Source organism: Drosophila ficusphila, unplaced genomic scaffold (assembly GCF_018152265.1).
Source record: "Drosophila ficusphila isolate 14025-0441.05 unplaced genomic scaffold, ASM1815226v1 contig_198, whole genome shotgun sequence".
NCBI classification, from domain to species: domain Eukaryota; kingdom Metazoa; phylum Arthropoda; class Insecta; order Diptera; family Drosophilidae; genus Drosophila; species Drosophila ficusphila.
This window is the reverse complement of record NW_025064092.1, coordinates 6,989,875-7,002,110: the sequence shown is the minus strand read 5'-3', so window position 1 is coordinate 7,002,110 and position 12,236 is coordinate 6,989,875. Positions and strand designations below refer to the sequence as shown.

The 12,236-nt window shown below is 36.9% G+C and overlaps 1 protein-coding gene across 8 annotated transcripts in view; it reads left to right on the top strand.

Annotated features, from left to right (window-relative positions):
- LOC108102209 (solute carrier family 41 member 2) overlaps positions 1 to 11,957 on the top strand; it is a 28,821-nt gene extending 16,864 nt beyond the window's left edge. For 4 of the 8 annotated variants that reach the window (XM_043207568.1, XM_043207571.1, XM_043207569.1 and 1 more), the window contains exons 2-9: positions 3,540 to 4,747; positions 6,354 to 6,712; positions 8,587 to 8,911; positions 8,986 to 9,132; positions 9,200 to 9,347; positions 9,970 to 10,175; positions 10,244 to 10,392; positions 10,628 to 11,957. In XM_043207568.1, coding sequence (XP_043063503.1) covers positions 4,291 to 4,747; positions 6,354 to 6,712; positions 8,587 to 8,911; positions 8,986 to 9,132; positions 9,200 to 9,347; positions 9,970 to 10,175; positions 10,244 to 10,392; positions 10,628 to 10,831 — 1,995 coding nt within the window. In that variant the 5' untranslated portion in view covers positions 3,540 to 4,290 and the 3' untranslated portion in view covers positions 10,832 to 11,957. The remainder of the gene's footprint in view (positions 1 to 3,539; positions 4,748 to 6,353; positions 6,713 to 8,586; positions 8,912 to 8,985; positions 9,133 to 9,199; positions 9,348 to 9,969; positions 10,176 to 10,243; positions 10,393 to 10,627) is intronic. The other 4 variants (XM_043207574.1, XM_043207573.1, XM_043207572.1 and 1 more) reach the window with 3 other exon arrangements.
- Positions 11,958 to 12,236: the final 279 nt, after the last annotated feature.

Below are 12,236 nucleotides of genomic sequence, written 5' to 3'. Positions count from 1 at the left end.
TATTATCAGTTTTTGGCTTAGACTTGTCACTTTAACCTTGGGATCTTGACCAGCGAAGATTGCTTGGTTTATTAACTGTTTATTTTCGGCGAAACCATTGCCATCCTTTGATACGCGATCTCCATGCGGAACCCTTAGATAATGATATTTTATAATGGGGCGCTTGGTCGTAAAGTATGTTGTGGGTTCTGGGATTATTGTCTGAATACTATTCTTAATATTTTTTAGTGCCCAAGATAGGTTGAAATCTCTTTATATTTGGCCATAAAATATGTATGTTAAACTTTATGTTGAGGGAATTGGCCTTACTTAAGAAAATTCGTTGTGCACCATAGTTTAAAGCAGTTATTTGTTAAAAAAAACCTTCCATTAAAAAAAAGGTTTTAAAAACGTATAAAAACCATTTTTCATTCATTTTTACTTTTTATTTATTTTTGTTAATTTTAAATTTAAAATAGTTCGACTTCTATGACAGCTCGAATATGTTTTCACCATTCAAATTCTAAACTTGTTTTTATTTTATTTTATTTTTTTAGTATTTTATTAACTCCCTCCTTAAGATTTTGAAAAATGCAAATAAATTGGTTAAAATAAATATTAAAATTGGAACTAGTTCAGTGTAGCCATTGCACATGTGGAACTGGTTCCCAAAAAAACCTGATCTTGCCGTTTCGTAAATTTCCACAACCAACTGGAATTTTGCAGACAAATCGTCTGCCAACTTAAAACAAAAAGGGAAAAAATAAAACGTACATATACCGAAAACAGAAAGAAGAGTGAAATGTAACTTTTGGCATTTAAACGATTGAGTCGTAAAACAATAACCATTGAAAATCAATTGGCAACTCCTCGACAACGATAAGAAAATGTTCAAAAAAAATAACTTAAGGGCGGCAAATTCTATTGATTGTGACAGCGGCTGATCCACTAATCAAGGTGCATTTATATGCCGACCCGATCCGTTGGCTAAATTATAATATAGTATAATTGCGATACGAGTTCCGCATGCGAAGAGTAGCGAAAAGAAATGAATTTCAATGTAGTCCCCAAATGCACCCACGTGTTTCGCTTGACTTTGAACTTGAAAAGCGTAAAACGAAATTGGGTTTGCCTGAAAAAAGCTGCGTAAATGTAACGCGAATAGCAGTTGTTTCTCGGCTTTTCCTTCTTGAACATATTTGAATATAAAACACTAGTTATGAGGAAATCATTAAATATTTGCCTTATTTTTATGTTGTTCACTATACATATAAAAGGGAAAAACAATAACAAGCTGGCGATATTTTCTTTATTATTGTAAAACATATATCAGCAGTCTTAACTGTTTTGCGTACAAAAATAGAAACCCAAAACAACCAACCAGTAATTATGAGTACTGGCTGTTTCTGGGCACGCCGCGTATACGTAATGCAATTGAATTTTTCATTTCTCTTCACCGTTCGTTTATTTTTTTCTTTAGCTGTTCGGATAGTTGATTGGCTTTAGTTTGATAAGCCTATCAGACATGTAATATATAACTTATGTCTGACTCTAAGAGGTTCCGTGTTTGGCTGCCGTTTGTGGGTTAGGGATACTTTGAAAATGCTTTTAGATATTGGTTGGATTACAACAAATAGCTATTCGTTTTGATGATTGAAATTCCTTTAAAATAGAAATATATAAGTTTACTAGTTCGTTTGAAAGAAAACCATAAATTTTCCATAGACCAGAACAAGCAGAAGTGAATCAGAGGGTGTTAACAAACGCTTAGCACAGAGAAAGAAGCTTAACGCTTTGCGCTTAGCGCCTGACAAGAAGATGGCAAATAAATTGACAGTTCAAATATTGAATTTACCATTGATACGGAATGTTTTCGCTGCCATTATATGCATTCCCATTATCTGTTGACAAGTGTTTCTGCGTTGTGCAGGAAATCTTCCGTCCATCGTTGCATTGTTTATGGATTGATATAGTGAGTCTTGCTCTACGACGCCTCTCCACCAATTTCCTACTAATCGGAGGCAATCGAAATCGACCAATAACCGATAAGATTGGTTTGGGAACCTTTTTCCTAATAACAGGTATTGTGGCTTTTTGCAATCGGAACTGAGTTAGTCAGCGACTATTTTAGCCACTACTCTGAATTTATTGCGTTTGTTGTAAGGAAAAACCAGGGAGCTTATCAATGGGCGTGTGCTTCCCTCGGCAACATTCCATAAATTGGTGTTTTATACATACCTATGTACTTCAGTTGAAAACTGTTTCTTATTTTGTTTCACTGATTGATAATGTTTCATAATGGGTTGATCTATATTGATGTAAGCAACGGCTTGGTTTTTTCTTAGCGGCTTGTGGCGACATTTTCAAGTGCACCCAGATAAAAATAATAACAGAATAACTGGATTTATATACTTATATTACGTAGCCGACGCGTGGGTCTGATTTGTGACGCTATATTAAATTATCGAGCGCAAGGCTTTTAATTTACGGGGATAAGAACCCACTAAAAAAATCGCGAAAAACCCATGCTGTCTCAAGTGGACCCCTTTTGATATAAAATCGATTCTCAATCATCCCTGTCACCGGTTTTTTATACTGTTTCCAGTTGTCAAAGCCAAGTGGATGCAATTTATTGTGTCCAACTGTTGTCAACGCGTTGGCAAATAAGCTAAATTAAAATCTTATCGCCGACAGGTGTGAGTGTGACGATGGAGATATTGTGAAAAGTCTATAGATTCAATAAAGTCTCTTAAAATTAGAAAATGAGCTATTAAGGCTCTGCAGGGAAACTACGAAATATTAAAGCTAAAAGGATTTAATAACTTGCTATTTATATTGGGGTGCAAACAAACTGGTTAACTTTGCCGTTCCCTTCTCTCCAAATCATTTCATTCGGGCAAACATAGACACACAAAAAGACGATCTCTGAAATTGTTATTAAACAGGTCCACCAAAAACCAAAAAAAAAAAAAAATGTTCAACAACTTGGTCAGGGTCTCTCAGTTCCTCGGCCTCGCGGAAGTCGCAAGTAAATTGTTTGGGCCGGTCAGTTACTCTCTGAAAATAAAGAAATAGGTAATGAATTGAGAAAATCAATAGCCATTGAAAATAAATTCAATTAAACTTTAATTATTTACATACAATAAAAAAATTGAATGTAAACCGTTTTCCTACAAGTAATAAAAAACATTTCTATATCTATGTTCTGAATATAAACTTTTATCAGATCATTTAAAAATCAATTGTAATATTAATTATACGCGAATTACAAAAAGTTGTTAATATCTGAATCCTTAGTAAAAATTTATAAGATATATTCTTTATTAGCCAAAAGCCCACCAGAACTCACTGAATCTCAATAAGAGTTCCAGTTCAAACTAGTTAAAAACTAAAACTGACTATTGTTGCTTTTGTAGATTTGTGACCCGATCTTTTGTTGCTTTTCTTGATTTCCAATGATTCCACGTTCCAGCCAATCTGTAGTATTTTATTCAACCGAATTTTTAATGAATACGTTAAACAAGAAATAAACCAAATGCGTTGTTGTTGTTGCCTTGCAGCCATATCAACGGTCCGGTGACTAAGCTCAACCTCTCAACCTCAGCCTCAGTCCTTCTACCTACTACCCAACTACCTACTTACCTACTACCTCTCACTTAACCCAGAACATCCTGGCCCCCAGAAACTACGGACATTACGACGCACACATCCTGCGACACACACACGGCGCCCCAACATTCCCCATATTTTCAATACAATGTAAACCAAACGATTCTCCGGATTCTTTCAATTCTTGTTCCGATTTATACTTTTCATACATTCTTAAATTAAAAAGAAAACAAAACGTAGGCCTACGTAATACTGAAAAGCAATCAATGCACTTTCCATAATTCTTAACTTATTAACTTATTTATCTAAAATAAAACAATTTTGTGATATCTTTTTTGTGTTTAGCGATAGGTTAAAAAACAAAAGAAAAAAACCAAAACAAAAAGTATGCAAAGCCCATAGACAAGTAAACCTTAAAAAAAAAAAAACAATATTTATTAGAGCACAGTTTATGATTTGTGTTATCCGTTTATTTTCCGTTGTTTTAAATTAAATAAATAGTTTCAAAGCTTAGACACTCAGGATTTAGTTCAAACATAGTTTAGTCGATGAGTTTCAGTTGCGAATACTCGCTTGAGAATAGGCCTCCGCACACGAACAGACACTCGCATGCACGCCAACCGTTTGGGGCTGCTCTACACCGACACGTAAAGACCACCACACACGACACGACGTCCACACACACGCCAAACCAATGCTAAAATGTCGCTGCCCAACGATCAGACAAACTTGCCGCACAATCCCAGCCAGCCAGCAGCATCCACAGACACACCATTCACAACAAGAGGATCAACACCATCCACACCAACACCATCCACAAAATCCACACAAAATGAGCTGAAACACCGCCTGACGCCATTGAATGTGCGTCGTTTATCGGGATACGTTAATCCGCAAGCGATCAGCGATAATGCTGGCGATGAACCCCCGCCCACCACCATTAACATTGGCCTCTTCAACAACAATAACAACAATAATACAAATAATAATAACAACAACAACAACAATAACAACAACAACACAGCATCAACAACGCCACCATCTGCATATGCCACACCACCAATATACCAACAACAGTTGTCCACACTGACAACAACAACACCGCTAGATGTGGCACCGGATGATAAATACAGATTGTTTACCATTTTCAATGGAAACGGTGAGTGAAAGTATAAAAACCCCCCTCGATGCGATCAAAATTGAACAACAAACAAACAAACAACAAGTTCCACAACAACGCCAAGCAGAGGCAACAACGCTCGGCTCTCGTGTAGATAGGTCTTTTCAAGGAATAATGAGGTTTTGGTCACACTAAACACTGAAGAAACACCATATATCGTTGATTCTTTCCTTAATTTTTTTTCGCTCCTTCTCTCTCTCTCAATCTCTCAATCTCTCGCTCTGTCGCTGATATTATATCTTAACTATCTTTTGTATTTACTCTTGATATGCAAACATTTACATTTAAGCGCCCAGACTCGTCTACCTTTTCATTTTACAACATATTTGCCTTGGTATCCATATATGCATACTCTTTATACTCCTTTTATATTACACTAATCCCGAGCAATAATCGCCCTGGCTTGCGAATGTCTCGACTATTTGCGGTTAAACACACAGAATGTTTACTAATTATCATGCATGCTCCGCCTCACCTCGGGTTCATCTCGAACCCAAGCTACTGCCTCCTAATCGTCGTGAACTTTAGTCTCGATTTTGTTGGGGTATATGGGGTTTCTTAAAAATTACTGTTACACGATGAACTTGATGATGAAGTTATTGGTTTATACCAACCTGTTTTGTCTTAGATTTAAAACCTTGAAATCTGGAGGAGCTCCTTCAAAATTTACCATAAAGAACTAGAAATCAAAGACTTAAATATGGTAAACAACATATTTCAATATTCATACAAAAATAATATACAAAATCCCAGACAACATTTTACCTTACTTTTTAAAAGTCTTTAATATAAACTATAATTTGCTGCAAAATGATACCATTACAATTTATTCTTGAATTAGCAAAGCTTACTGAATTTTAAATATAAAAAGTAGCTTAACCTACAAAATGTATTATGTAGAAACCATAGAACTCCCATAATTAATTCAGTCTACATTTTACTATGGCTTTAATTTTTAATTTCACTCACTGATAAAACAATGAAAGGGTAGGCAATCGTCTCTACCCACTCGACTTGGATTATGACATTCTTAATTGTTATTTTTGTGATGTTTAATTGTCGTTGTCTCGGCGGCTCGCGAATTTGTTTATGGACGAACGATTCGTGGTTTATGAACTTGGCTACGAGTCGACACAGAAACCGAAAACGCAAATAAATATACGAGAATTTTATTAAAACGAGTTTTTTACATTCATATATTTTTTTTCGTTTTGTTTTGCTTGAAGAATACTCCGCCTGGAGACTGCCGAAAAATACGACTGAAATGAATACAACACAGAAAATCAGAGACACATGCATATATGTATATGTTTAATTTATAGCGATGTTAATTAATTGCCTGCTAATTGCATAATGCCGCTAAATTTAGCTGCATGCCACACACGCACACTCCAGCACTTTTTTAGGCTAATGCATGCACCACAAACTTACATACGATATATGCATATAGATTTAGTTACCAAAGTATGAGAGAGAGACCCGAGCACCTTATCCGGCACCTTATCCGGATCCCAAACTAACCCGCATCTTGCAATCCCTTTTCTTTCGTTTCTTCCCATTACAAAAAAAAAAAACCAAATCCCAGATCCCGACAATGAGAAATTGTCGGGCCTACCACATTCGACTACCGGTTCACTAAGCTCAATCATCACGACGTCCATAGCATCCTCCGAACCGGATCCTGGAGCGGCGAGCGGCGGCGGCGGAGGAGGAGGAGCGGGCGGCGGCGGTAGTGGCAATGGCGGCATCGGATCGGGAGCCCTCGTGGCAGCGGATGCCTCCAGCATCGCGGGCATTAATGGCAGCTCCGAGGAGAAGCTGGCGCTCAATCGACCCGGCATTAAGCAGGAGAAGTGGACAACCATCCTCCTGCAGGTCTCGATCCCCTTCTTCCTCGCCGGCATTGGAACTATCGGAGCTGGAATTGTCCTGGGACGCGTTGAGGTGAGTTTATTGCTTAAAAATAATTATGATCTTAATATTTATTGGTTACATTATTAAAAATGTGTGGCAAAAGAAAATACAATCAGTATTGTTGTTTATATTCAAGTCTAGTAACCACGAAAAAAACAGTTATTGAAAAATAATAATAAAATTATTATAAATATTATTGGTTAATAAATAGACTTGTATATATTCCTATAAAGCTGTAGATTCAAATAATTAAATTTAATAAAATTAAATTTTAATATTTTATTTTGTTCAAAGGAATTTGTACTTTAAGTGACTATTTCCTTATAGTTTTGAAAATGTAAAAAATTCAAAAATTTAAAAAAAAACTTTGTTAGAGTATATTCTTAAAATAAAAACAGAATTTAATGTAAGTAAAAATGGAAGCAATGAAAACGTTTTATGTTGGTTGAGATAGGTATTCCCAAACCTATAAAGATCCAGATCAGATGGAAATAATTAATCAATTAGTTTTAATAGAAATTAAAAGGGTAAATGCAAATGTAAATAATTGGAACGATACGCGTTTATTAAAATGATTTCGTCTAAGGGGGTTTATCTAACTTCAGTTGACTTTGTAGGTGTCTGAGGTGCAATGAGCCTAACAAAAGTCAAACAGAAATGACAGACTCAATTGCATCAAATTAAATTGTAAAAATTTGTGATTGCCAGAGCTCAAGGGGTTGGGCTATTAAAAAAAAATATTTACACTAAGTCAGGCACAAAGAAAATTACAAAATAGCTAATTGCACTTTTTCACTTCGTTTATCATTTCGTGTGGGAAAATTTCCACGTTGCGAAGGGCTAGCAAATCTGGAGGCTAATCGAAAATAATTTAACAAATGAGCGCCTAATCGACCCAATTTATTAGATACTTTGACGCGCTAAACTCTTTTTCATAAACATATGTCACATTCACATTTCGAAAGGTTCAATAAATCATTGCAATTATGCAGATAACAAGATAACGAATCTTTATGGCTCAGTTCCATAAATAATCCTTTGCAATAACACATAATAAATTTAGAAATCAGGTGCTTAGATGAGTACGCTTTCTATAATCGATCTGTTTGAGATTGAAGACTTTAAGAGCCACTTACTCAATCAAATAAAAAGCAGACGGAGCTAATGTTATTTTTAAACCTTCCCCCATTGTGTACCTGATGAATTGGCACAATTCCTTTTAGAATGTTATTTATGGCTGCGAAATACTCGTATGTATATATGTATATAGTATATATATAGTGTACAAATGTGTTAGATAGTAAATGTTTAATTTGCACGCTAATTGATGGTAAAAGTTCTGGGCCAAACTGGAGCCACAGCCAGTTACAGGCGGCCAATGCCCGAATTGAGCTGAAAATGTTGGTTTAATAAAAGGGAGGCTGGATTAAGGCGATTTATACGGGGTTGTAAATGCAGATGCGACTGGGTAATGTTATATATTCGATGCACTCCGAGGAAAGGTGTTTATTTACAGCAGAAATCAATAAACCCGTTGACACAGTGTTAATTAATCAAAGCGTATTTACGTACGCATTGAATAATAGTTTGACAAAGAAGGTCTGTTATTTTTTAAATAAATAATCTAATTACGGCAGGATTACTTTGCGGCTTCTATAGTTTATTTAAGATAATGTAATAGATAAAGTTATTGGCACAAAGTAAAAAATTAAAAAAGAATTCAGTATTGTTCGCTTTTAAATAAATATTTATTATTATTTAAAGGTTTATTTTAAATTGTAATTAGCTATGATAGTATCGAAAATAAAGTCTTATATGTAACGATAAGCAAAGGGTTTAATATAGGTAATTAAAATATTTAATATAAAATTTAACTCATTTACTTATTCACCGTTCTCCTTTAGAAATGGTATGTCTTCAAGAATGTGAGCGAGCTGTTCATCCTGGTGCCGGCGCTTTTGGGACTGAAGGGCAACCTGGACATGTGCCTGGCCTCGCGGCTGTCCACGCAAGTGAACCTGGGCAACATGACCAGTCGGCAGGGCGTGATCCGGATGATAGTGGGGAACATAGCACTCGTTCAGGTCCAGGCGACGGTGGCCTCCTTCCTGGTGGCCATGTTCGCGGTGAGCGTCGGTGCGGCGATGACTGGGGAGTTCTACTTCGAGAACATGATGCTGCTGACTGCCTCGGCCATGTTCACGGCCACCTCGTCGTGCTTTGTGCTGGGTAGGATTTCTCCTATTTCCTAAAAAAAAAATATTCCCCACTCACTAATGACTTCTCTTCTTCTTCTTCTTCAGACTTTGTTCTGGTGGCTGTGATCCTCTTCTCGCAGAAGTATCGCCTCAATCCGGACAACCTGGCCACGCCCCTGGCCGCCTCCATTGGCGACGTGGTGTCCATCAGTTTGCTCTCCTTTATCGCCTCGCTGCTGTACGATCATATCAGTAAGTCTGACTTACTTTTTAATTTCTGTTTATAAATTACTAAATGGAATCATGTTTTCCCCAATAGAAACGCACCTGTGGATCACGTTCATCGTGGTCACCTGCTATTTGGTGCTGCTGCCCATGTGGGTGATGATCGTGCTGCGGAACGAGTACACGCGACCGGTGCTAAAAAGCGGATGGGTTCCCGTCCTCTCAGCCCTCTGCATAAGTGGGTAAGTAGAACTGCGCATTCGGCAATCCATTCAATCGGATCCAATCCCATGATGGACTCTTGAGTCGCAATAAAAACAAAAAAAACCTGAAAATTGGGGCCATGATAAGCAGAAATGAAACGTTAAGTTGCCCGCTATATTTAGATAGATATCAGCCCGTGCTATTTTGTGCCAAATCATGTCCAGGAGATTCTATCTGAACGGTTTTTTTGTGTACAAATCTGGGGAATAAGTAGCCAAGAACCAAGACCATGGGAAACATTCGCACGGGTGGATGTCCGAGACTTTAGTTTGGCGGCGGGTCAAGCGCGCTTATAATTAGAATCAGCAGTAGGATCTGAATAACCGGGCTTAATTATTCGCGATGACTTGGGGATTCGCTGGGACAGAACTTCAAGAGACACACACACTTGATTGCACTCAAGTTGAATCTAGTGAAACATATGAGGGAAGTCGTATTTAATACTTACAATGTACAATAGAAAATATTCTTATTCTTTTTATACTGCAAGAGATTATCTTTATTATTGTCTCATTAACTTAGATGCCTGATTTGTTTCTTCAACTGATTACTGATTACTTATTACTGATTACTGATTACTGATCTGTCATCTCATTGCAGTCTGGGTGGCCTTGTGTTGGATGCCGCCGTCGAGGTGTTTAATGGGTTCGTGGTGTTCCAACCGATCATCAACGGAATTGGTGGCAATCTGGTGTCGGTGCAGGCCAGCAAGATATCCACAATGCTGCACCAGAGCTCAATTATCGGGATTATACCACCGCACACGCAGATATTCGAGTGGCCCTGGCGGGCGCTCTTCAAAGGAGGTACTTTTTCATTGAACTTCACAAATGAATTGGTTGTTAATCCGAGGTTTTTTTTATTTGTAAAACAGTTCCCTATGCGAAGACAGCGAGGATACTTATTGCCATGTCCATCCCCGGCAATATTCTGTTCATCTTTGCGGCTGACTATATCAACTACAGCACCTCGACGGTCACCTGGGTGTTTGTGTTGTCCTACTTGACCGCCAGTTTAGTGCAGGTGAGTTTCGGAGTAACAAACAGTAGAAAAGTTTCTTAAATTCCTGCAAAATCCGAAGTTGCTTAATTTAATTAAATTCAATAGGTTCTTAATAATAAATGGTATAACCACAAAAAGTGGGAACTATATTTCATAATTCACCGCAAACACAAACTATTGACAAATTGTACAATTACTTTTGTAACTTAAAACACCCAAACCAAAACACAATTGCTAATGTGCTGCGATTTTTCAGGTGATGCTGCTGCTGTACATCGCTCACATTATTGTGCACGCGATGTGGAAGTGGAAGATCGATCCGGATAACTCGGCCATACCCTATCTAACGGCCTTGGGTGATCTGCTCGGAAGCAGTTTGCTGGCGGTTGCCTGGCTCTTCACCATGTCGGTGGGCATGCAGTATGGATCCGGAATGCAGACCCTCAATGCACCCAACTAGAGTAGCCAACGAAACGAGATTGGGAGAATGGAGAATATAGAACGATAATCAACAACAAGGCAGCCACACACCGCAAACACAACCACACAATATAAAGAAAGAACTGTTATGTACCTAAAAGAAATATATAGAAAAATAGAAATTGTACGTATGTATAGCCTCCAGTTCCCAAAAAAAAAAAAAAAGAGAGAAACCTCCCAACACCAAACGAAAACGGAAACGGAAACGAAAACGATAAAGAAAACGGAAACCAATATAAACAAAGCGAACTAACTTCTAATAATGCATGTCGAATGTTCGAGGCGAGAGGCATCGAGAGAGATGATATCCTTTTACATTGTGTCCTTCTTCACATGGCTTTTGCTTGTGTTCCTTTTGCTCTACCGATAAATTTTTGTGCGATTATGGTATAAATGCAGGCTATATATAGGCATGTATACGATGTGCATGGCCTGCTGCGTAATATTTTTTAAGGCTTTTAGGACAATATTATACACATTTAAAAAAAATATATACATTGTATAGGGAGAAAAAAGAAGACGAAGAATAACTAAAAGAACATTTACGCCACGCAAATTGTTTTCTCCCACTTCGGTTCTTGATTCTTTCGCTCTGGTTTACCTTAAGCAGCCAAAAAATAATTGCAAAATATAGTCTTAAATAGAACCTACTTAATTCCTTAATTTACACGTATCAACCAATTATGTAGTATTAGCGCAGATTTGATTTTTGCAAGTCTGGGTTTCGATTTTGTGTGTGTTTTTTTTTAAATATTACTTTTCTCATTGTCCCTTTTCTATTTCCCCAAAGCCCCCGTGCGAATGAGAAAGAAAAGCAATAATTAACGCGCGAAAAAACGATATTTATTATTGCAAATTAGTTAGGACGATGGGAAGTGTATGCAGAAGTTTGCAACGTTCTGCAACAAAAAGTGAACAGGGAATAAAACGATGAGAATGAGAGACGTTCTGAAAGGAAATGTGATCGATATTTAGTTATAACAATAATAATAATTATAAATTAATGAAAACGTAAGAGAAAAGGCATCAATATTGTGTAATACTTGAAACAATAATACCAATAAAATAAATATGTTGGAATAAACGAAATCAAACAAAATCGTTCATCACGCAAAAGTTGTTTTTCTTATAAATGCTAAATGGTTGCTTATATGCATTTACATTTTAATGCTTTTGGTAACTAACTAAGCATATGAAGTTTGTTCCAATTTATTTTTGTGCTAAATTGTGGGTAAAAAGATATACATACAGTGGGACGAATTGAATTTTAATGAGAAAACATGCGTTAGAAAGAGATGCGCAAAAATTGGTGTTCTGCTTCAGTACGAGTATGTGTGCACGGAATTCTGTAGATACAAATTAAATTCCATATATAAATTTAGAAA